The sequence below is a fragment of the Athene noctua genome, chromosome 36, assembly GCF_965140245.1.
Source record: "Athene noctua chromosome 36, bAthNoc1.hap1.1, whole genome shotgun sequence".
Lineage (NCBI taxonomy): Eukaryota > Metazoa > Chordata > Aves > Strigiformes > Strigidae > Athene > Athene noctua.
Window position 1 is genome coordinate 406,812 of NC_134072.1, and position 24,768 is coordinate 431,579.

General features: G+C 57.8%; 3 protein-coding genes and 1 long non-coding RNA gene across 4 annotated transcripts; all 4 read right to left on the reverse strand.

Annotated features, from left to right (window-relative positions):
• Positions 1-1,314: 1,314 nt before the first annotated feature.
• On the reverse strand, positions 1,315-11,856 carry LOC141972840 (acrosin-like). Its single transcript, XM_074930877.1, has 7 exons — positions 11,817-11,856; positions 11,355-11,463; positions 3,667-3,867; positions 3,062-3,331; positions 2,653-2,791; positions 1,847-2,175; positions 1,315-1,366 (listed from the first exon to the last, which is right to left on the reverse strand). Exons 1-7 carry the CDS (start codon positions 11,854-11,856, stop codon positions 1,315-1,317), a joined length of 1,140 nt encoding a protein of 379 aa, XP_074786978.1.
• A 27-nt stretch (positions 11,857-11,883) lies between these two features.
• LOC141972862 (uncharacterized) lies at positions 11,884-13,610 on the reverse strand. Its single transcript, XR_012635438.1, has 3 exons — positions 13,339-13,610; positions 13,023-13,158; positions 11,884-11,969 (listed from the first exon to the last, which is right to left on the reverse strand). It is a non-coding gene; the product is annotated as an uncharacterized LOC141972862 (long non-coding RNA).
• Positions 13,611-18,102: 4,492 nt separating this feature from the next.
• On the reverse strand, positions 18,103-20,132 carry LOC141972870 (maestro heat-like repeat-containing protein family member 7). Its single transcript, XM_074930907.1, has 5 exons — positions 19,999-20,132; positions 19,509-19,610; positions 19,031-19,133; positions 18,814-18,873; positions 18,103-18,306 (listed from the first exon to the last, which is right to left on the reverse strand). The coding sequence occupies exons 1-5, from the start codon at positions 20,104-20,106 to the stop codon at positions 18,173-18,175; spliced, it is 507 nt and encodes a 168-aa protein (XP_074787008.1). The 5' UTR covers positions 20,107-20,132; the 3' UTR covers positions 18,103-18,172.
• A 286-nt stretch (positions 20,133-20,418) lies between these two features.
• On the reverse strand, positions 20,419-23,079 carry LOC141972841 (uncharacterized). The gene is made up of 8 exons (XM_074930878.1): positions 22,572-23,079; positions 22,325-22,431; positions 22,028-22,177; positions 21,714-21,868; positions 21,271-21,418; positions 20,758-20,895; positions 20,506-20,652; positions 20,419-20,457 (listed from the first exon to the last, which is right to left on the reverse strand). Exons 1-8 carry the CDS (start codon positions 22,951-22,953, stop codon positions 20,419-20,421), a joined length of 1,266 nt encoding a protein of 421 aa, XP_074786979.1. The 5' UTR covers positions 22,954-23,079.
• Positions 23,080-24,768: the final 1,689 nt, after the last annotated feature.

Genomic DNA, 24,768 nt, shown 5'->3' on the forward strand with positions numbered 1-24,768 from the left:
GATCAAACGGCAGCCTCAAAGCTCGAGCAGGGTGCGGGAGCTCCCTGCTGCCATCCTGGCTTCTGTGGACAGACGCCAGGCACACAGCTGACGCCCAGCCGGGCCCCGAGGGTGCCAGGGCAGCTCCCTCTGAAAATGGAATACCTGCTGTCAAGGCCCCTGAGGCTTCCGAGGCACCAGGGCTGGGCCCCAGAGAAACGGGACTCGAGGCTGCTTTGCTCTGGGGCGGTTGACCTGAAGGTGATGCCCCAGACCTGCTTCAAGGGAGCAGGCAGAAGGCGGCCTGAGAGAAGGCGACTCGTCCTCTGTGGCTATTCCAGCACCAGGCTTGGCCGGTGGTTAAGGGGGAATGATGTGAGAGGGGCCACACTCCACAGAGAGTTGAAGGGAGAGAGGGGGTAATGCTGGGCAGAGGAACCGTCTGTTTGTACATCTTCCCTCTAGGAATATACAGATATATATATATAGTCTGGGTTAGGATACCTTACAGCAAGTTAGTGTGAATCTTTTCACTTTCAAACCTCTAGTGAAGTGGCTATTCGAATCATCATGTATTTTACTGAACTGATTTGTAAATCCTTACCTTGGTTAATGATTAAGGGCTGCCAGTCATCAATAAATCTTGATTTGCTGCTAAATCCTTACTGGGCTAATATTTCCATCTGCGACGTGCCCTCCCTGGGGATGGCCAGACAGTCCAGAGGAGAGTGTTCCCAAGGCCCAGCAGCAGTTCAGGACGCTCCTTCCAAGTTTCAGGGCATCTTTTTCCTTCTCTCCGATGCTCGGGACACAGTTTTTGGAAGCTGCCTGCCGAGAGGGCAGGCTGGGGTGGGGGCAAGGAGCGCTTGCGTTGCCATAGGCCAGGCCGTGCGACCTGGCACAGCAGGCTGAGAGCCTCAGGCAGTGCTGGGCTGCAGCTGGGGCCTCGCCTTGGGCCCACAGTAGCCTTTCAAGGTCAAGAAAATGCCTTTTTCTGTACTCTGGGTAAAAGAATAGACCTGAATTTTAAGCACTAACTAGCTCTCGGAAGACTTTCCAGGGAAAGCAACAGTCCTGATGCCAGTCCGACAGATGAGGAGCTCAAAGCAGAGCCCCCAGCTGAAAGGGCGTGAGGTGCTGGGCCTGAAGGAGCCGCCCCCTGCAGCTGGGCAGCAGCGGCAGATACGCATGTGCTGGGCTCGGGACTGAAGCAGCTTGGCCAAGGTTTGTGGCAAAGGGGCACAGAGATCAGTTCTCCCTGGTTTTATTCAGGGGCTCCATCTACCCGGTGGTGTGGTCCTTTATGGGATCGGGGAGATTACGGCAGATCTGGCTCTAGGTGACTCGGCGCCCCTGGCCTGCACTGGAAATGCTCTTGAGGTTCTTGCTGATAGAGGAAACAGCAGAAACAGACAGTGGGGGATGTCTATGATTGCTCACGAGCAGTAATGCCAATGTCTTGTTTGGAAAAGACAACTTTTTTTTCTCGATGTCAAGTTCAATCTGGCAGAAGGCACCCAGACACTGCCAGTGACCAGGCTCGGGGTCACCCCTCGGAGTCACTCTTTCCCTTTGTGCCCCACTTGGCTGCTGCAGCCTCACTTTGCAGGTGCTGGGCATGGAATCCTTGCCGTGCACAGGAGACGGAATGGAACCGGAGCCTGGTGACCTCTGAAACGTGGAAACTTTATTCAGCTGCTAAGAAAATGTCCTTTTTTGTGCAGGTGGAGGGCCGTGGGCAGGACCGAGCAGGCCGCTGACGCTGAGGCTACGCTTGGCTCAGCAGGCAGAGCCCCTGCAGGAGGTGGCCGTGGTGCACTGCAGCCTGCACTGGATCCTGTCCATCCTGCTGCTCAGCCCTTCCCACAGGTTCTGCACCAGCTCCTGCAACCAGGTGAAGAATGGCACCAACTTCTGCGGTAGAAGGGTGTCGGAGCTGAAGCTGCCTGATGGGGTTGCTGTTGGCCTCGGCGTCTGCAAGGGGGTTGATGGGAAGGCCGGCCCTGGCGTCGGAGCAGCCGTTACTTCTGGGCTCAGCCCCATCTGTTCCAGGATCCAGCTGTAAAAGTGCTGAGTGGAGGTGTAGATTCCAGGCCGGTTTGCTCTCGTGCAGCCTGTCCCCCAGCTGGTCACCCCAACGAGCCAGAAGTAGTCAGCAGTGCTGTCTCTGCAGACGAGAGGACCGCCGCTGTCCCCCTGCAGCGGAGGAGAGAGAGTCAGGGTGGTGGCGGGTGGCCGCTGGCAGCGTTAGGGCGGGCTCCTTCTCTCTGCCAGCACCCCCAGAGCTGTGTCCCCAGCACAGAGGCTCTGCTCAGGTGCTGGGGCCGACAGGACCTTGTCTGGGAGGGGGTGGTGGGCCCGCGGGGTGGGGCTGGCGCTCATCTCCGCACAGCGACGCTGGCCGGGTGCGAGAGGGATGTTCCAGGGCTGGGAGCCGGACCTCAGGGCTGCCAGGAGCGCTGGGTGGGCTTTCTGGGCAGAGTCCCGGGCCTCTGGGGCAAGTGGGGCCAGGGGCAAGGACCTGCAGCTGGGGAAGGGGCGGTGAGCCCCGCCAGCGGCGGGGACCCAGCGGTGGGTAGGCGACTGGCCAGGCACAGCCCGTGCCGGGGGGTGTCTGGGCGGCTGTAGGGGGCTGCCGGTGCCGCTGGGCGCTGCCTTGTCGCAGGCTCCTACCTGGCAGGTGTCGATGCCGCCCTGCGCGGAGACAGCGCACAGGCTGTGGGGGTGGAGGGCCCCTGCGTACCACCGGCTGGCGTTGCAGACGTTGAGGTCGATGAGGCGGACCTCGGACTCCTGCAGGACATCCGTTGTTCTTGCAGCTGTGAGCACAGAAAGGAATTAATGCCCGGCAGCTCCTGGCCAGGTGTCCTGCCCTGTCTGGGGGAGCCCCTCCCTGCCCTGGGCCTTGGCTTTGCCCCGGCGTTGCCCTGCTCTCTCGCCGTGGACCCTGGGCCAAGCCCCTCTCTCCACGGGCACACGTCCCCGCAGGCGGGCTCTGGCTCTCGCCTCCGCTGTCAGGAAGCCCAGCCCGCCTCCCCCACGTGCCCAGCTCGCGCTCGGGACCCGAGCGCTCTTTGGGAACTCACCGCTCGCCGTCGAGGCCCTCCAGCCGCTGACGTAGCAGGGCGTCAGCTCGGACACGTTCAGCGAGACGTCGGGCACGCAGGCGAGCTGGACGGAGCGGCTGCACTGCACAGGCTGGTCCAACTCCAGCAGCGCAACGTCCTGCCTGTGCGGGATGTTCCTATAGTCCGCGTGAACCAGAAGCCGCTTGATATTCCGCACTTGGGCCTCCGGGCCCAGCTGGGTCAAGCGGGTGGCCCCGACCACCACGCGCCACATGGTGACGTTCCTGGAAGGCAGATGGGGAGAGGGCTCAGAGGGAGCCCAGCCACGTGCTGCCGCAGCCCACCAGCTCCCTGCCCTCTGCTTCACACGGGGCAGAGGAAAGCAGCGCTACGGAGGCTCAGACTGCCCCTGCGTGCCTCGGGCTCAAGGCGTGTCGAGCTGGAGGCCGGAGGAAGCCGGGGCAGGAGCCCAGCTCTCTCCTGAGCAGCCTCTCAGCCGGGCTCTGCAGTGCCCAGGCACCGGCCGTACGGCAAGGCGAGGGCACGGGAGCAGCCCGCGGTGCTGCGGACGGGGCGCCCGCGAGTGCCGGGGGATATCCCCGTGCCTGGCCCTCCTTACCTGGCCTCGAGGAAGCAGTGGGCTGCTGTCAGGACCCACTGTGGGCTTATGAGGGACCCTCCACACACATGTCCCGTGCCTGCTGCCCAGGGATCCTGGATGCTGACGATCCAGGGCTGGGACCCTGCCAGGGCGTCTTTTCCCCCGAGCACAGGCGAGGTGCCGTCGTCAGCAGCCACGTTCCGGAGCCCGCAGGTCCGTCTGCAACCAAAAATCTCATCAGCGTCCTGCTCGACAGCTGGCGGCTGTCCCGGCTGAAGGTCAGCCCTCTGCCCTCCCCACGGGGCGCTGCACGCACAGCGAGGCCGGGGAGCCCCGGGGGGCGGGTGGGCAGCCACCCCCGTTTCTGCTGTAGCTCCGCAGGCCAGTTGTGCCAGCAGCCCGGGTGCTGCCAGGAGCCGAGGCTCCCGCGTGGGGCTGGGGAAGCCGTGCTGTGGCCACGGGAGGCCAGCGGGGACCCTCCAGGGAACCCCAGCAGGCTGCCCAAGCTCCCTGCCAGAGCCTCGGCCACTTACCCACAGCTGTCCCAGGTGCCCTGCGCAGGCCGGCACAGGGCCAGCACGACGAGGAGACGGAGCAGATCCATCACTGCCAGTGCCATGTGCCAGCTGCCAGAGCTGAGGGGTGTCACCACCAGCGCAGCAGCCGACAGAGTGCCCACAGGGCTCGCGGTGCCCACGGTGCCCTTGGCAACGAGGCTGATGTCACAGGGTTGCTGGGTCCGGGCGCTGGGCACAGTGGTCTCCCGGGGCGGGGGGGACAACAAGGGGGTTTCCAAGCACGAGGGGAGGCAGACGCTGGGATCAGACACCCCCGCACACCCCGCTCAGTGCTCCCTGAGAGCTCCCTGCTGTGGGCTCACGTTTAGAGTTCAAGCTGACTCTTTTTTCACAGATGTTCAGTTTCCACATGAACATCATGCTACTATGTGAAAAGGTGTGGCGGGCGGAGGAAGCACGCAGCCGATTCAATGTGAATGATAGAGCAAGCTTCAACTTTATTGACAGAAATCACACCTTATATAAGCACTCTACAATAATCATGCACACTACTCACAAATCTATTGGATACACGTAAAAGGCTACATTATAATATCCCAGCCCCCTGTGGCATCTCAGACATGTCACAACATCTTCCCTCTTCTGGCCTGCCTCCTTTCCCAAGGTTGTTTTTACCATCAAGGCCATTGTGTACCTCAGTTTCTCTCTTTGTTAACATAACAGTCTGTTGTTTGGCATAACTGTACCCCGGGTTTTTTCCTTTGTTTACCTCAGATGGCTGCAATCAGCTTCTGCAGGGACCCATGGCCTTGCTCTCTGCAAGCCGTTCTCCAACAAAAAGGCAAGAAAAAGCTTCCGCAAGGTCTTACTACAAGATAAGGCACTACAAGGGATATGAACATCTCTCCCAGCCCTCACACAGAATTGAGGTGTTTCAGTAATTATCAGGATCCGTTCCTCTCTCTAGAGCTTCCCTGCAAGCAAGCAGAACTAGACGCCATCTCTGCACCAAATGAAGGAATTAATGACAAAGACTCCTCAGCGTGGTAAGAGACAGCACATCGCGGGTATCAGGATCAGGCTTTAGTGCCCAAAGCCAGTCTCACAGCCATGTTCGAGCCAGAGTGGAACTAGAACAAATACCAGGGCTACACAACACCAGCTGTCCAAGCTGTCCCCACCCCCACCCCAAATAAAACTCAACAGCGCAAAGATTAAACCGGTTAATGCTCTTCCTCCATCATGAGAAAAAGCTATTGAAAGCTATTCCTACACAAAATACAACACATTCCTCTGTAGATACTTCCATCCAGGTCAGAGAAAACCTCTTTTAAACATTAACAAGTTACACCTCTGCAGCACTTCCTGGAAAATAAATATTACCTCTAAAATGAAGGCAGTATCGTAATTCAGAAAAAAAAAAAAAAAAAAAAAAGCCAACATACAGGAGGCATATCCCATCGAATTTGGGCAATACCTTCCTGGCAACTATTTCTGACCCAACACCTCCCACAAAAGGTTTTTTCCTTCCTCAGGTGTCAGCTAGCAGAGATCACTGTTCCTCTCATTTAAGACTCTTCCTCCTGAACAAGTGCACTTTGCACTCCACTTCCTTCCCCAAAAGGAAACACCTTAATGGTAAACTGCAGCGGCAAAGAATTCCACGTGTGTAATACCTCTGGAGGAACCAGAGGTCAAATCAAATCTTTACAGAACCAAAATATCAGGGCTGCCTCTAGGAGATGCAGACACTTCAGAGGGACACTCAGACTCACCACCTTCGCCTTCCCCTTCCAGTGGGACCCCAAGAAATCGAAGAAACCCGCCATCCATACGCCAGGTGCTTACCCAAACGCCAGCACATACAGACCTTGCCGAGCAGACCTTGCTTGCACTCAGCTGTCGAGCATCTAAGGTGCTGTCTGCACTTCCACATCAGCGACCATCCCCAACATACTGTCGCTGTGTCTGATGGCTGCCGGTGGAATCAAAGGAGGCTCCTCTTCTGAGGTCAGGGGAGATTGTGATAGGGGCAAAAATGAGTGAAGAGGAAAGGCCAGGGCTGGATTTGGACACGGCTGGGACAAATACACAGTGGACAAGCAAAAAAGGCCTCAACACCCTCTGCTATCACCTCACTCCTTCCTAGATGCTGAAGGCTGCACCCCACTCCCCCAGGGCAGAAGAGCAGAGTCCTTCAGCTGATGGGCTCCGGTGAGCCAAGGAGAGAACAGCTGGAAATAACACTGCCAAGGGATGGGAACTGGCTGCAAATTCAAACACCATTTTCATTCATTAATCTCCAACAGCTAAGGACAAAAAACAAAATCGACAGGATTCTAGACTAAGCACTCCTATCCTGGGGCTGTTTTTCAGCCTGCTCAGAGAGAATGAGCTGATCAGAGACACACACTTCTTTGAGAGCAGCCAGATTAGTGCGGCTTCAGCAAGCCTGCAGCTAGTTCCCATTAACTGACCTGGTTTAGAAGCTGCTAACACCGCCACTACCCTTAGCTTCAAGTTGAAGAGAAACCCGTCCACCTCCTGAGGATACCACACCTGCCCTACCAGCCAGGGCAAGTTTCTCTCCAGTGTTTCGGTGGAGCTGTCCCAGGGAGGAGCTGTGACTCATTTCCCATTAAGGACACAAGCCGTGTTCCAGGTTCCCTGGGAAAGCAGCAGAGCAGAGGTACCATTTGCCTGGCTCACCATACAGCACCCAGGTGAAATCCTACCAGGTGACTGCAGGGAAGCCAGGAGCCCGCTGCAGCTGGCCACAGGAAGAGCCACGAGCCAGCAGCAGCGAGCCAGCCGAGAAAGAACAGAGCAACTCCACAGTGCCAGGGTCACGCCCGCCAAGGCCAGCTTAGTGCTCAGCAGCAACAGTCCGGGCCCACTTCAGAGGGAATGGTTTCTGCATTCACATTCCCCAGTAGCTTGTTAGGTTCCCAGCACTCGGTGGAATTATGTCCCTTCAGGAAACTGATGACGTTCAAAGATAAAGGAGAAAAACAAAGCCACAAACAAACAGCTAAAAATCCCCTTCAACCCCCATTGGTTTAAATCCATCCCTCTGAAATCTGGTTTGAGCCACCTCACCTTCTGCCCTTCACTGTTACCTCTTACCATACACCTGCCCACATAATGCGACAGATCAGTAAATCCTGAGAACACTTACTACAAAATGCGGCTTCCCAGTACTCAATTTCAGGTTATTGTTAGCTGATATTCTTCAGGGCCTATGTGCATAGATACGAATTATTGCTGACAAAAATCTCTCTGGTGAAACAGGGTACATTACACAGATACGAGCCTCCACATTTGTAAGAAAAATCCAAAGTTTGAAGAAAATCATTGTGATAAATTTTTCTTTGTTCTGGGGATAACATTTGAATGTCACACCAATATTTTCTCTGCAGCACTTTCACCTTTCAGTCAGATTTTGTATGTTGATGCAGAAAGGTTCAGTTACAGTAGCTGGTACAGAACTTTTCACGCATATACAAAAATTGCCTCAAAACTGCCTTCAAAAATCTGCTTAAAGGTTCACTCTCCTTTACTCATTACATTTTCACATTCTACCAAGAGCCAGGAAACGCTTTGCCAAATAAAATACACAAATCCTTCTGGACAAAGTCTTTCTTCTTAATGGCTTGCAACACAATTCATCTGAGAAAAAGCTACAAGGCAAGAAAACAACAGACCAAAATATCAGACTTTTTCCATTCCCGTCGCCACACTGCTGTTTGTCAGCATTGCTGTACGACTCCAGCAACACACTCCCTCATAAATATCAGCCCCTCAGGGACACCCCACGTAGTAGAAGAACTATCTCCAAACACACACAACCAACAGTGCCGGAAGGTCAGCTGATGGATGGGACGGGTGTTAGAGCCCAGATCTGAGCGTATCATCTTCCCCAAACCCCTGAGATACAGAGTTCAGCCTGTGACACAGGCATCCTCAAAATATTTGCCTGTGGTAAGAGTAATGTGCATCCCTCTGTGGATAAGAGCTGATCCTGTAAAGCCAGGAGTTGTGTTCTCCCCCTCAGAACACCTCCAAGCTATCTCGCCAGTACAGAAACTCTCCGTACTTCACTACAACTCGCATTCACCTACACAGTTACAGGTGCCTGCGTACAGCCAGGACAGGCAGACACGCACACCCAGCTGTACACATCACAGGGCACACAACTGCAGGAGGAGAATAACAGCAGAGAAACTGCAGACAGAGATCATAAGCTTTCTTACATCACTCCATACACTGCAAAAGGACGCAAGTTTCTGGGTGCACTGGAAACCAGTCTAAATCCAGACTGCTGTCTGTCATCCCGCCTCTCCCCTCCACAGCTGTGTCTGTGGCTCTGCTTCTCCCCGGCACCCCCGGCAGCGTTAGGAGCCTGCACATACTCCAACAGTCGGGAGATGGATCTGCCTCAGCTCAGCACTCAGACTCTGAGCACAAGGAGAAACATCACGTTCAACTGCCACAGAACCACCCTAGGAAAATACAGTTTAAGTGAGAAGGATCTGATCTGAATAAGGTACAGGATTTGCCTCGGGGATATTGAGAGAAACCATCTCCTCCTCCTCTCTCCTCACAACATGTTCTTTCTTCTTCCCTTGGGGCAATATTTCTGACCACAGAGCGACAGGATCAGACACTTGGACTGACTTATGCAGCCAAAAACTGACACAGCAAAGACGTAAATTGAAAAGAGCAGCCTAAACAACTCACAGGAATTGTGCACTGAGCAGAAAGCTCCTTAGCCCACTCTGAATAGACAGGAAGAGTTGGTAAGGGGGGAAAACAGGGCAAGATTGTCACCTTCTACGGAGAAGGGACAGGCATTTACAAGCAAATATCCCCTGTGGCACGCAGCAGCTGAACAGGGACAAGAAACAACGACAGCAAAGTCCATAGCGAGTACATAGACAACTTCTTTTAGCCAGGAAGAAGCATTTAGACTGACGAATTTTAGAAGTTCATCAAACACACGCTCTCCCATGAGCATTTTCTAAAACACATCCCCCTACCATTAACTCTACAGGCAAGATCAAAATACAAGATGCACAGACTATGACACAGGAAAGCACACAGCCTATGGGTTTATAGAAAGCACATCTGCATAAAATCAGTGACACCCTCTAACAGACGACAGGTGCTCAGGTATCCATCCATATCACAGAGAATATTTATTCATTTAGAACACACCAGCAATTTATAAAACTCAGCAGACAAACCCAAAACACCCCCCCACCCCACAGGACTCCAAGAACACAGGTTTCACTTTTTCAAGATGCTATCTGGGTAACACACGTGCACACCGAAACAGGAGCCCCAACTAACAATATTGAATTGGTTATTGGGCATTTCTGTAACCCAGGCACCACACCGAACTGGTTTAAAGTGAACAGAATACACCCAGCAGAGGAAAGCTGATACAGAGAAATGATTACTCGTTCTGAGATTTATTTACTTACAGCAAACTGCTTAGCAACTTATTTACTTACTTAGAGCAACTTAGAGTATTTCTGAATATTGCTAACAATCCTGCTTGCCCAGACCGCTCTGTGGAATGTTACCAAGGACTGCTGTGTTCATCAAAACAAAGCAGTTCACTGTGAAAATCCACCAACAACTGCAGCGTTCAACAAATATCATGGTTTTGTCCTTGGGGAACAGGTGTGCTCTAACTAGTCGGCTCTTGGTGACGAGTAAAGATAGCCATGTATGGACGGGAGAAGTTCCACTGGTTCTCTTAGATAAGGCAGAATGAATAAACCAGCTGGCAAACACTCTTGTTATTCCAGAAATTGGCCAGGAGAATCTGCACATGCTCTGGGGAAAAGCACAAGGTGAGAAAGACTCTGAGCCTTCCTCCCAAAGCGCCCCCCCCGGAGACGCCCCCCCGGAGGCAATGGGCAGGGGCAAAGAGAACATCCACTGCTGACACCAGCCTCTAGAACTAACCCAGCCTCACGCCTGCACATGGGTGTTTGTGGGATGGAACCCAACGAATACGGATATCCACACTCGGTGAGGCTGGGGTAAAATGTGCGGGGGGGGCGCAAGCTGTGTGGAGGAACCCCCTGGCACCCCGGCCGGAGTACACATACTGCTGTATCACTCTATTCCAGTCTAGAGTCTGTTTTCCACAAGTCAAAGCATCACCTTGAATCAAACTCTTCCCAAATTCTACACACTCCGAAACACACTCGGTTTTAATCACTGCTACACATAATATTGTGGAAACGATGTAGGTGGAACGCAGCAGTCACATCTTAGAAAGAATTTTACATCAATAACAACTGGCAAAAACCAAGAGAACCTTGTTTTCTAGGAAAATATATGACTCACAGAGTAGCCAACACAAACTGTCTCCTCAGTTCTGTCCTACAACAATCACTCTCAAGTATCTTCAGAAAGGTAATACCGGAAATTAGAATTCAGAAACTCGAGCAAAGGAGCAGAAACACTATTGAATTATTGCTCTCATAGCGCTTCAGAACTGAACCTTCTCCAGAAATATTTTTTTTTCCTCTATTTGAGCGCTAGTCACTATAACAACTCACAACCTGACCATCTCACTTCAACCATCACTAACAGCCCTTGTTTCTCAGGAACCAGCGGCCTTTTCTCTTCAATCGTTTACGTTATTGAAGCCATCAAGATAAGCTTGATTGGTCTTCATTGCCATTTAATATTACAACTGCACCCGAGGAAAAATTTCTGTGCTTGAAAACCTGTTCATTTCTGCCTAAAAGTTGTCAGCGATTTAAAGAAAGGCATCACCTCTCCACTAAAAACCTTCCATCCCATCTGTAGGCAAACACAGCCAGCCTTGCAAAACCACAGCATGCAGCACAAACAGATTTTTAAAAGAACTGGCTAATTAGCCATCTCAACTTGGGAAAAATAAAGGCCACAAACAGATAATATCAACTTGAGAAAAAAGCTCAGGAAGCAGCAACAAACAGTTTTCCTGATTCTACGATCACAGTAGTGCTGTGAGGATCGTAAGGTCTTAAAAGCCACAATGAACTTCTGCACATAAAAAGGGCATAACCAGAGGTTTAAAAAAAAAATCTCAAGAAATTTACTTGAAAACTTTTTTTTTCTTTTTTCTTTTTTGGCTTTACCATCACAACTTTTAACAGAAGCATCTGATATTCAATCGCTCACCTTGAAAATCTCTTGTTCCAAGTTCTCCTTCCCAGACATCGTCTCCAGGAAGTCGCAGTAGAACTCCATTTGTACTGTCTTGCCTTCAGTGAGGAGCACCCCGGTGTCCCTCAGGACATCTCCCCCTTCCCCAGGCAGTAAGACAGGAGGGACATGGTGCCCTGGATGCAGCCCTCCGCTTGCTGCCGGGACACCGAGGCGGCTGCGGCCACCTTGGAGTATTTGAGGGGCTCCAGCTCCTTGTTGCCTGAAAAAAAACACGAGAGGGATGGAGACGTTCAGCCAGTGGCCCTTCCACGGGCGCTTCCCTAGGCGAAACAATCGTTGCCTCGCCCAGAAAGACAAAAACCCCAAATTTTTGGCTCTGCTCCGTAGAGGGGGAGTCGCTTCCGAGGAGTTCTCAGCCCCAGGGAAGGGACACGATGACCGCGAAGCCAATCGGGGTTTAATCCGCCCTCTTACCGGGCAGGTAGGCCTTGCTGCCCGTCAGGCTGCGGCCCATGACGGGGTTTCTGGCCAGGCAAAAGACCTGTGGATAGTCACGGCCTCCTCTGCAACCTGGATCTGTCTGGAGACGGCGTCGAAGCAGCCGAGGAGGGCGGGAATTCGGACACCCTGGAACAGAAGAGAAGGAAGGTCCGAAGGGTGAGGACGGGAGAGGGAAGAGCTGGAGCTGGCCCTGAGCAGGGATGGTGCTTTGGGATGGATCCTGCCCGCTCCCGCTTGGGGAGGAGACGCTGAGTCCTCCCCCTCTGAAGAAGTTCTTAGCCTGCTTCTTGTATAGTCCCGACCCAAGGCTGGCTTAAAACCCAGCCAAGCTAATCCTATGGAGGCAGTTTTAACAAAGGAGGGGGAATTGACTAAACACAGGGGGTTTGCTACATTAAGACAACTGAGGACATAGAAACTGCTCACTCTACCTAAGCTTTTCATTAGAACATCTTGAAGTCTTTCCCAGATTTGGGTGAGATTACATTGTGTGGAAGAAAGATGAAGATGACCACCCTGACACTGAAGCAAGGATTGGACCCAGAAGAGAGGAATTTCTGAGACAGGGGATGGTAGTGAACTTCAATCACAGAATCACAGGGTCATCTCATTTGGAAAAGCCCTTGCAGCTCCTCCAGCCCAACCATGAACCTCACCCTGACCGTTCCCAACGCCACCAGATCCCTCAGCGCTGGGTCAACCCGACTCTTCAACCCCTCCAGGGATCCCGGGGACTCCCCCCCTGCCCTGGGCAGCCCATTCCAACGCCCAACAGCCCCTTCTGCAAAGAAATCCTTCCTCAGAGCCAGCCTGACCCTGCCCTGGGCAGCTTGAGGCCATTCCCTCTGGGCCTGGCACGGGGTCCTCGGCTCCAGAGGCTCAAACCCAGCACTCTGCACCCTCCTGGCAGGGAGTTGCAGAGGGCCAGGAGGTCTCCCCTCAGCCTCCTCTTCTCCAGACTGAACCCCCCCAGTTCCCCCAGCCGCTCTCCAGCAGAACTGTGCTCCAGACCCTGCACCAGCTCCGCTGCCCTTCTCTGGACACCCTCGAGTCATTCAAGGGCCTTTTTGGGGTGAGGGGCCCAAAACTGAACCCAGCAATCGAGGGGCGGCCTCACCAGGGCTCAGAGCCCTTCCCCGTCCCCGCTCCCTGCTGCACAGTTCATTTGCAGCCGCTCACCCAAACGCCCTCGCTCCACCACGGTCCCTGCACCCCCGCTCTGGACGCAGCGCCGGGCGGTACAAATCCTCTCGCCGTGCAAAGTCTGAATTGCTTAAGGCAGCGCTTCGTGGCGGTGAACCGCCACCTGGCGGACCTGCGGGAAGAGCAACGCTGTGACACGCCCGACAAGTAGCGCCTGGAAAAAAACACCCCCCCGGCCCCCCTGAAAACCCCTCAACAAACCCCAACGCACCCCCCACCGCCTCACACCCCTCCCCAGGGCCCTGCCCCCATACCCCCCCCGCCCGCCCGAAGAATAACGACACGAACAGACCTTATTTCCTGCGGGGCCGGGCCAGCCAGCGCTCCACGCGCCTTCTCCTGCGCTCTCCAAAGGGTGTTTCCGCGCCGCACGGGCCGCGCCCGCAGGGCCCAGCACCGGCCCCTCCCGGCGCACGCAGCCTGCGCGGGTCAAGGAGGAAGAGCAAGGGTTGATTTCGGAGCGGGAGCGCGGCCGCACGGCCCTGCCCGGGGCTGGCGCCGGCCCCGGCTTCTCCTCAGAGCCGCGGCTTCCGGCGGGGTCCTGCCCTGCCCGGGGCGTCCCTCTGACCGCCGGCTGCCGCCCGCCCGCCCGCCCGCGGCACCGCCGCAGCGCGCCGGCGCGGGTCAGGCGCTGGGACGGGCACCTGTCGCGGGGTCCTTGCCGGAGCTCCCCCGGCCCCGCCCCGCCCCGGGACGCTCTTGCCGCCGGCGGCGGCGCGTGCAGGTACCGCGCGGCGCGGGAAGGGCCCGGCCGGGGCCGCCGGCGCCTGGGCCCGGGGAGGGGGGCGGGGGGGCTTCGGGCCCGGCCGCTCGTCCCGGCGGGGCGGGGGAGCCGGCAGCGGGGCTGAGCGGGCGGGCGGGTGCCGGGGGAAGAACCGGCGGGGGCTCCCGGGGGAGCCGGTGCCTCCTGCGCGGGCCCTGAGCTCGGGGCGTGCGGCCTCGGCCGCGGCGGGGGAGGCAACGCCGCCAGACCTGTCTCGGGCTCGGCTGGGCTGTTGAAGGCGGAGCAGCGAGGGGGATCTCCGTCCTGCGGGGCTGTCTGTCCGTTTGGGGTTTGCAGCCGCCCTCTCCCGGCGGTTTCCTTCGGCGGGTTCGCGTGCTCCTTAACGCGCCGTGAGCGGCCGCGGCTTTGCACGGCCCTGCCACAGTTTCTGGCAGCGCTGCCGGTCTCCTGCAGTGTTCTTGGGCGGGCACACGGCTGGCGGTGCGGGTGCTGCTGGTTTTGTTGCTGGTTGGGCGTGTGGGGGCTGTTTTTTTCAGGGGAGGGTGATAAGGAGCAGGCTTGAGCTGAGACTGGTTTTTGCTCGCACTCTGTACTGCCCTAGCGAGCCCCAGAAACGTGGCCTGACGTGCCACAAACGGTCTTTCCCGGGGAGAACCGAGGGATTTCTCGATGGCCGTGTGCTGCGTGGGACACCGGCCATAAGCCGGGTGGCAGGTGGCCACGGGGTTCCCAGGAAGGTTAATGATGAGAGCTCCCCGGTTTCTGGCAGTGAATCCCTTTGTTCTGCGGCTGATCCTCCGTGAGCCGAAGGGTAAGAGGGATATACGGGGCTAAACCTCAGGCTGCTGCAGAACAGTCCTAAAGGCCGTGTCCAGCCTGCAGAAAGCAGCTTGACTGCCCGGCGGCTTTGGTTGTTTTCTTTAACGGAAAACAGCAGTGCTCGGCCTGATCTTTTAGGGTCTTTTCCCAAACGTTTTCCTACTGTATTCTATTCTTTACTCCTTGCTGTTCTGTAAGGACACTGCGTGACTGGAACTTTGAGACAAAAGCCGCCTTAATGGCAGAGTCCAACCCACGTGAAGCTCAGAGGTGAGCTGTGCGCTTATTTTGCATCATCCGCGCAGGACTTGGTTCCTGCTTTGAGATCTCCCTGCCTTCACTCTGCTGAACTGCGCTTTGCGTTTCAGTAGCAGCTGCTGTCTGTAATTGTGTCTCTCTCGTTGCACAGGATTCCTGGCTGTATCAGACCGGCTGCCTGAAATAAACGTGGACTGGCAGGGTCGGTGGCTTTGTGACCATCAGGCGCCTTCTGGAGGAGGCGGTGGGGGAGCAGAGAAGGTATTAGGTGGCTGCTTTTGTTTGTTCAAAGCTCCATGGAGGTGATTTTTTCTGAAGTGGAAGAATTTGGGGAAAGTAACGTCGTGACTCTTGGGAAATACCGTGTCGAGTGCTCAGAGTGTTTTGGCCTTGGGTTTGGTTCTCTGTTCTGCCCCTACCACTTGTCCCCCAGTCTTGAGCTGCTCTTGGCTTGAGGCCTGACTTTAGGACAGTCTGGGTACTGAAGTAGGTCTGGCCGGTCCCTCGAAGCCTGTGAACTCGGGGTCTGAATTGTTTTTGCCCTTGGGAATTGTCTCTTCTGTAGTATTAGTCCAAACATTACTGTTCTACTGCGTGTTAGTCCCGGGCATAATGGTGTTTGACCTGGCAGCAGGAGGTGGTGTAACCTGGAACAGACTCCACTGACAAATGGATCACGGACCAACAGATTGTTTCTTTCCCGCCTCAGATGGAAACTAGTTGATGTGAAGCTCTTTGTCCTTACTCAGGAAAAGGGTTTCTGGTTTTTTAGGCTCTCTCATTGAAGGTCTAGGCTGTTTCTTGCATTTTTCTTCCTTGAAGAAGGGGAGGGGGCGCCGAAGAGAAGGCTGCGTCCAGAGCTCTCTTTCCTCTCTTGCGGAAGGAACTCCAATGTTAAGCGTTGTTTCTCTGCACCGGTGTTACAACAGCACAGCCGGTCGTTTGTGTGATCACGGGTACAGTTTGCAGTGTCGTGCTGAAAGCAGAACCGAGTCGTGTTCTGCTTCTCTGTTTGCCAGTTCCCTGCCGTGTGGTGTTGGTGGGGGGCGCTGGCAGGTTACGCTGGGTTGTGGGAGAGAACCCGCGGCTTTGCTGCGCCTTGGGGCGGGGAGACGGGGCTTTGCTGCCAGCCCAGGAGCAACTGCGGGTGGGATTGGGGTAGGACCAGCTCCATTAAAACCGGCAGCTGCCAGTTCCCGGCCCCTCTCCCTCCAGCTCCCACTGACCCCCCCAGTGCCAGTGCCCCCCCGCCGTGCCCCTTCACTTCACCCCGCTCCGGCTCCCCCTTCGCCGCCGGCTCCAGCCCGCGGGTCTGCTCCTGCCTCGCCCTCAGGGAGTAGCTGGGGGCTTGGGGATTTGGCAATTTGGGGAGGGGGGAGTGTGGTCGGGGCCGTGGGAAGGGAGCCGGAGAGGAGGGGCCGTGCAGACCCCCGGGAGAAGAGGGAGGGGGGAAGGAGGCTCTAAAGGTCTCAAGTGTAACCCCTGCGAAGGGGAATCCAACCCCAAACTTCATCTGTTTGTTGCAGAGCGGAGCTGGAGCCAAGGGCTGACATCCCCCAACCCAGTGCTGCCCAGACGCTCACGGCCACGGGGTTTCTCAAACTAATTTATTGGGTATTTACTTGGGGTAGGTCCCTCCTGCGCTCCGAGCAGGAGGAGCATCACGGCTGTGAGCGGGGCAGAGGCTGCGCGGGCAGCGGGGACCCGGCTGCTGTTCAGCTCCTCACGCCGAGGGGCAGAGGAGGAGGCGCAGCCGTTCCCCGTCAGGTGCCCCACGGCCTGGAGGAGGAGGGGGAGAAGGGGCGGCCGGTCGGTTCCGGGGAGACTGTTGGAATCTTGAGGGGAAAATGGAGAACTGGGGGGCCAGTGGGATCTGGGCGGGGGCTAAGGGGGTTTTGGAGGGACCAGGGCAGAGGGGGGGAAATGGGGTTTGGAGCGGCCACAGGGGTGATTTGGGGTCTCTGGGGGTCCCAGTGGTATCTGACCCCCCCTCCGTGTGTCCCCCCTCAGCAGCTTCTGCTGCCTCAGTTGTACCCTGAGCGTGTCAGCCCTGACTGACTCCAGTACCAGTGCTGGGAGGCACTGCAGGTGCTACTGGGAGGAACTGGGAGAGGGATGGGGGTCACCAGAAGGGGTGCTGGGAGGGGACTGGAGGGCACTGGGATGCAGCTGGGGGCTACTAGGAGGGACCTGGGGGGACTGAGAGGTAACTGAGCACTGGGAGAGGACTGGAGACACTGGAAGGTGGTTGGGGGCCACTGGGAGGAGCTGGGGCAATGCTGGGAGAGACTGGGAGGTAACTGAGAGGGAGGTGTTGTAGGTGAGGTAGCTGGGAGAACTGGGGGTCACTGGTAACTGAATGTGGTGGGGGACTACTGGGAGGTGTCTGGGGGTTAAAGAGAAGGACTGGGAAGTAGCTGGGAGGGGGGGTGGGGCAGGTGGGGGTAACTGGGAGGTAACTGGGGGTGACTGGGAGCACTGGGCAGGCTCTGTACAGACCCTGATGGGCGCCCTGACCACCCGGGTGGTCCTCCAGGCCGTCGGGGTGGGGGACGGTGCTGCCACTGTCACCAGGGCCACCCTCACCTGGGTGCTGCGGGGTGAGACCCCCAAAGCCCCTTCTCACCCCAAAACCATGCATGGCCGCAGGATCCATGTTTCACCATCAAATCCCCCAATTTTACCACAAAATGTCCACGTTTGACCCCCAAATCTCCCATTTCTGACTCCCAAATCTCCCTCTTTGGATCCCAGATTTTCCCAGTTTGACACCAAATCAGCTTCAGCATCCCCAAAATTCTTATTTTTCATCCCCAAATCTATCCTGAATCTCAAAATCCTCCATTTTTACCCCCAAATCTACACCAGCATCCCCAAGAAGTCCCCCATTTTTGCCCCCAAATTCTCTTTGGACCCCAGAATCCCCCAGGTTAACCCCAGAATGCTCGAGCAACTAACCAGTGCCCAGTCAATACCAGCCCAGCTCCCCAGTACAGGAGAGGATTTTGGTGCTGGGACAAATGGTGACGTGCCAGCTGGGCGCACGGGTGCCTTTTCATGCCCTGAGGTGCCTCGGGAGGGGCAGGATGGGCTAAAGCTTCCCTCCTCCTACTCCTCCTCCTCCTCCTCCTCCTATCTGGGCTGGATGTGGGTGTGCGGTCCTGGGGGCAGCGGTAGAGGCCGGGGGGGACACTGCTCAGCACACTCAGGGGGGTCCCCGTGGGAAGGACGCTATGGAGTCCCAGCGGCTTGTGGCTGCAGCTTTATTTAAAAACCTCATTATTCCAGTACGGCCTTTTTCCAGAGCGTTCTGTCGCTCGGAGGCTCAGCAGAGCCAGCAGCACAGCGACCGCAGGCTCCATCTTGATGTCAGACTCTGCTCTGTGGTCAGGCTGGAGACGGTCTCGGCTGCCAGGGCCCTGACGGAGAGTTCCGAGTCTTTCCTCAAGGGCAGGAGCGCTGCGAGAGAAGGGAGCAGAGCAGCTGTGAGCCCCCAGTGCCCGCAGGGACCCCCAGGGCCCCCCCAGCCCATGCCAGCCCCAGCCATCTCCTTCCCTGCCAGGAGGAGCCGGTGAGACACCCGGAGCGGCTGAAGCTGCTGCTCAGGAGTGACCCGTGTGCCCCCGACACACAGAGGGGCTCAGGACTGGGCCAGGCCACAGAGTCATTTTTTTGTTTGCTGTTCGAGCTGGTCTAGAGTTGTGTGTGGCCTCAGCGAGCCCGTGTATTGATCTGAGCATCCCAGCGTGGAGTCTGGACATCATCAGCCTCCTGGCAAGGGGCAGGACAGAGACGGCTGTTTTTTCCCCACAGATTCCCTTCCTTTTTGGTGAGGAAACAAAATTCCTCCAATTTCAAGACCTTACTAAAGAGATATGCTAACCTATGTGTTAAGACACAAACAACTTTCTGAAACTGCTCGTCTGCCCCTGGAGCATTTTCCTGCCCAGGCTGTCCCCTACTCACTGTTGCAGATCTGCCACACCCTCTCCTGGCTGAGGGTACTCCGGCGCCGCACAGCAAGCCCTGGGGCACAGAACTGATGTCAGAGCTCTGCTCCCCCTGGGCAGGGCTGTCCCCCGGCAAGGACAGCACCCGAGGGCTCTGGGACCCATCAAGGCCCCCAGCGAGCCCACCAGTGGGGACTGGGGCTGGGTGGCCCGAAATGGGTCGGGGGACTCACCGATGAACCTGACGGCCGCCTCCCGCACGGTGGCCTGAGGGTTCTCCACGTAGGGCAGGCTCTGGCGCAGATACTCGTCCACGCTGTTCCTCTTGTGCGTTATCTGAGGGAGCACAAGGGCACGAGGCTGGTACGGACCCTCCGCAGCCGTCCGGACCAGTCCCTCCCGCCAGCACCCCCGCTCCCTCCCAGTGAGTCCCGTCTCCCAGCCGGGAGCCCTGTGGGGCTGGGGCCAGAGAGAGCCGCAGGCAGAGGGGGCTGGGGGTGCCGAGACCCCTCCGTCCCGCTGCCAGGGCCCAGCTGGGCCGGGCTCTCCTGGAGAAGAGCCCCTGGGGGCTGCGTGCTGGAGGGCAGGGAAGGAGGCTGCAGCTGGAGCAGCGGGGCTGGGGCAGGGCGGCGATGCAGAGCGGCACAGCCCCCCCAGGCACGGCTGCAGCCCCCGTCCAGCCCGGCCCGGGGGTTTGGGGGGTGTCCTCACCAAGCAGTCTCCGATCAGGTGCGTCTGCCCCGTCTCGGCCGCGGAGCTGAGCCTCCTCCAGCCCAGGAAGTCTCCACAGGCGCTGAGGGTGTCCCAGGAAGCCTGCGGAGAAGGAGAGGCTGGGAGATGGCACCAGAGCCCAGGGAAGGAGAGCTGGCATCCTCCTGCTCTGAGCCTGGCTTTGAGCTGGGGGCACGGGGTGATCCCGGGATTGGCTCCCCTTCATTGCTGGGGCCATCCCGCGCTCTGGGAGCCGGCCCCGACTGAGCAGGGAACTGTCTGTGCCAGGTTCTCTGGCCCTGCTCGTGCTGGGGCTGCAGGGACCCTTCCTGTGGGCCGGGGCGACGCCACCTCCCCCTCCAGCTCTGCAGCACTGGGACCAGTGCAGCGGGACCCCGCGGTGACACACGTTCCCATTGTCCCTCAGGCCCAGGCCACCCCCATGGTGTCAGCACGCCCCTCCCCGCGACACCACTCGCTGTCACTGCACCTTGGCCACGCTCTCGACCTGGTCGCTGGTATGGAAGTACAGTGGGATCAGGTTACTCTGCACTGTCTTCACCATTTTTTTCTTGTTTCTCCCCACTGCAGTCTTCATGATATCTCTGAAGAGGCTGATGGAGAGCTCCCGCACCCGGCTGCACTCCTGGCAGGGAGGAGGACAGAGGCAGCTCAGCACCAGCTGCTCCTCGCCCACGGGGAGCAGGGGCGTTAGCGTGGCCGGCGGAGAGGAGCTGCTCCGGGGTCGGATCCTGAACCAGGAGCCGTCGGCCAGTCCCGCAGCTGCGGCTCAACGACCCCGGAGCCCTGAAAGGCCGCGGAAGAGGAGCGGGGAGGGGAAGAGCCCCCAAAGGCTACGCAAGAGGAGTAAGGGGGGAGCCCTGCCCAAATGCTTCCCGCATGGCCGCGCTCAAAGGCAGCCACATTGCAGCCATCGCCTCGGCTCAGGCTCCCATGGCAGCCTTACATCATCGAAGAGGGGCAGGAGCTTCTCCACCAGCTTCGGGGAGATGAGATCGGCCTCCTCCCTCTTCATGTGACCCATCACATTGATGAACAACACCAGAGCCTTGCTCTTGACATCGGCGTTGGCGTCCATCAGGGTCTCCAGTATGTCTGGCAGCAGCACTGACATTTTTCTGGCCTGTACGAAACACACCGTTGCCTGTTTGTGAAGCGGTGAAAGACGCCCCCCACCGCCCCAGCCCCCGGGTGCCGATGTGGCTCCCCTTGCCGACCCCCCACTCACCGTTCCAGGTGTTTTCGAGAGCATGACGAGGCCCGTGAGCACCAGCGAGAGCATCACCGGGCTGGGACGCCTCAGGTACCTCTGGGTTTCATAGAGGGCAGCAAAATCCGCCTCATGAATGTCAGTGCAGAGCAGGAGCTAAAATGGAGACAGTGGTGAGACCAGCAGAGCTGCAGGGCTCCCTCGCCCCCCACCAGCACGCTCCATGGCAAGGGTCTCCTCTCCCCCTGCGGCCACCTCAGAGTCCCCACGTCTCTGACCCAGGACCAGCAACCGCCTTGACTCTGGTTTCTGCCCCTTCCCGGGGTCTCCAGGCTGCGGAGCTGGGCAGGGGGATGCAGGCAGGGGGGAGGGCAGAGGCTGCCTGTGCCGGGACAGGCTTGGTGGGGCCAAACCAGCGTGGGGTGGGCCCGAGCGTGTGGCACAGGGGTCTGGCTGGTGCTGAGCAGGGGAAGGAGGAGGAGGTGGAGGAGGAGGAAGGCAGAGCGCTGGGGCTGGGCGTGGGTCACTCACAATCATGGGGTAGATGCAGGCGTCCTCCGTGGCAGAGCTGAACACCCTGCGCAGCCGCCGGTCCTGCAGCACGTCGACCAGCTCCGACATGACTGTACACAGAGCCCAGTACTCGGAGATCAGCACCTCCCACATGGCCATGGCCGCCCTGCGGAGCCAGAGCCAACTCGCTCAGCAGAGCTGCCTCGGCTCCTCCGGAGCCCGGCCCTGCCCACCCCCTCATTTCGGGGTGCCCGCGGAGGCAGAGGGGGGTGAGGTTCTGTTCCCATGGGGCAGGGGCTCTGCTTGGGCCGGCTCTGGCTGCAGGGGGAAGCGTGGTGGGATGGAGAGCCCTGCCCCTCGGGGATAGATATCCTGCAGTTTTCCGTGGGTCTGGCAGCCGGAGAGTCTCTGGGCCACTCTCCCCCTGGGGAACGAGCCCTCAAGGCTCTCGGGGCCGGTACCTGTCACACGTTGGAGAGATCCTCAAGAGGCTCCTGACCGTCTCCCTGGGGCTCCAGTCTGTCAACACCAGCAGCAGTGAGTCCAGGCTCTTGCGGGCTGGCTCCGTGCGGACGTGCTCCACATATTTGTGGATGTATCTCATGATTTCTAGCACCTGGAGGGGACATGGGTAAGGATGGTGCTGCCGTTCCCACCCCTCCCTGCTGCCTTGAAATGGTTTGGGGTGCCTGAGAGAGCCAGGTTAGGGCAGGAGGGAAAAACAAGGCTTGACACCTCTTGACACAGGAGGACGGTCCAGCCACGGGGCACTTACATCCGCCAGCCAGGACGCGGGGTCCCTCACGGCCATGTACACGACATCTATGCCCTTCTGCCTGTCCTGGACATCGTCTGACGTCAAGGCCTCGATGGCCACGAGGAGAATGTCCGTCCTCTGAGAAGGCCGGAGGTATTTGCCAAACACCTACGGGAAGAGGGATGGGGGGAAGACGTGTCACTCTGAGCACGCCGACGGTGCTGCACGGCTGATCAGCTCAACCGTCCCTGGGTCCCTTTGCTCGCACAAGCTGATGCCACGGACAAGGGTCCCTGCGAGGGGGGAGCTCATTACCTTTGTCATGTCGCTGCTGTCAAGCCAAGAAAGCAACGAGGTGCTCTCAGAATCGCACCCTGGTTGGAGCTCTGTGAGCTCTGGCTCCTCCTCCGGCAGTGTCTCGCCTACAGGGAAACAGGGAAGAGTCGGTAGGACACGCCACCCTCGCCAACGAGCCTCCCGGGCGGCGAAGAGCTTTAAATGGCCCCACGCCGAGGGAACGGGGTCCCGGCATCGAGCCCGCCCCGGGGAGCCGTCTACTCACCCATCTGCAGGGGCTGGACCATGGACACCTCGTGGGGCTCTGGAGGAGAGCTGCTCTCCTGGGGAGCCTCCACCTCCTCCCAAACCACCCTGGGGCTGCTGGGGGGTCTCTCTGCCATCTTCAAAAATGGAGGGAAGTGGTTGAGGGACCGGGGGGGGTTCAGCTTAAACGCCGGGGGCGGTGGGGAAAGACAGGCTGTGCTCAGGCGTCTCCTCGCTGCGCTCCTGCCCTGTCCCTTCCCCGACTTGTCAGACCCTGCGGGGCTGCGCTGCTCAGATACGGTGCCGGGGGTGACACGGAGCGATGTCACAAAGGGGTCACATTGTGACGCGTCACCCAGGCCGGGCGGGGCAGGGGTTCCCCTGCGGGGGATGGGGACCATGGGCCATGGCTGCTCTCGAGGTGCCCCCAGGCCCCCACCATGTCCCCTCAGCGCCTTCCTGTACCCCCCGGCTGGTCCCAGAGGGTTCACACACCCCGGCACAGCCCCCGGGCCTTCTGCTTTGGTCGCGACTGAAACACTCCAGCCTGCCCCGACTCTCCCTGGCGGTCACCTGAGGCGTTTGCTCGCCCCTGTCCCGTTCTCTCCCGCACTCGCAGAGTAGCTTTAATCTGCTACAAGAGTGTCCTGGGTTCAGCTGGGATAGAGTTCATTTTCTCCAGCTGGGAGGGGCACAGCCGGAGTGCCAGGCCCAGAGTGGCCATTGGAGTGTTCCCCATCCCGTGACGTTATGCTCAGGATACAAAGCAGGTGCGCTCTCTCCTGCTTCCAGTTTTCTGACGGCGGGAGGATCTCCGTTCTGTCGGGGTCGCTGGCCGGGAGCGGGCTGGGTATCGGTCGGTGGGTGCTGAGCAATCGCCTTGTGCATCACCCATCTGTACTTTCTATTATTGTGTTTTATTACAATCCCTAAACTGGTGGGTTTTAATCTCAACCTACGATCTTTCCTTGTGTCCCTCCACTCTCTTCCCCCGTTCCCCCGACGGGGGGAGGGTGACCGAGCGCTGCGTGGTGTTTGGCTCCGACCGAGTTCAAACCACCAGAGTCCTTTTTGGGGCCCAGCGAGGGGCTCGAAGGGTCGAGATAACGGCAGATGGGGTCAGGGTGTCATAACCATTGGTTAAAGCATTCATTACATTGGCTTATCAATTGCTGGGCATAATGTCCATCACTTGGCGCCTTAAAATTTCATCACCTCATTTGCTGTCTATCGTCCCCCTGCTGCTGCTCACCGCCCGTGGGAGCTGGGTTAAGATTTTTGTTCTGCTGAGCTGCGTAACATTGATCGGAGGCGCGATGAAGTTGTCAGTCCTGAGGCTACTTACAACTGTGTTTGAGAACTCGGGGAATTTTGAATATCCAACTAACGTGGTCATCTTACTGCTGAGAGCCAGTGTGTTCCCACGTGTGGTTCAGGCTTTGTTCAGGGTTAAGCAGCTATTGAAGAGCATCACCCGGAGATCTCCACAAGGCTGGAGAATTATTTGTGGCTGGGGGTGTGTCAAAATCCTATTAAAAACCCCCCAGGGGTTGAGAAGCTTCTGGAGAGCGCTGCGGGTTCGCTTTGTCCGAGCTGTTCCTGTTAGTGGAGAGTGAGAGAGACCTGGGCACGAGGCCCTCGGTGACCTTCCCTTGCAGGGGCTGTCACAGGGAGACTCTGTGGTTCAGAGCTCCGGGGCCTCCCTGGCAACTGTTTTAAGCCTTTCTGTGTCTCAGGGCTTTGAGATGAGGTCAAACAGGAGCTCAGCTGTGGGGCTGCCCGATGAGTTTCCTGCTCAAAGCCTGCAATTAATTTCTTTGTCGTGACTTCGCAGGGCTTTGTGTGCGGGGCAGTGCCGGCGCTGCTCAGGTGTTCTTTACCCATGAAGCGAAACAAACTTAGAAAGAGAGTTTTTGAACTCCCGGTGACCTTTGCAAGGGTCACTTCTTTTTGCCAAGGGAATCCCACAGAGGACAGAGGATTATGCCCCACGCTGTCCCCCTGCCCCCCAGGCGCTCACCTTCGGCCCCAGCCCGGTGCCCACGGCCACGTCCCCTGGCACCACCACTGTCCCCAGCGTCCAGCCCGTGGCCAAACTGGTGTTGGTGGCACCTGCGATCCCCAGTGTCACTGTCAGCGGCAGCGTCCAGCAGGACAGCGTGGTGTCCCTGCCCCAGCAGTGACACCCACATGGGTGCCCCCACCCCAGCACCCCA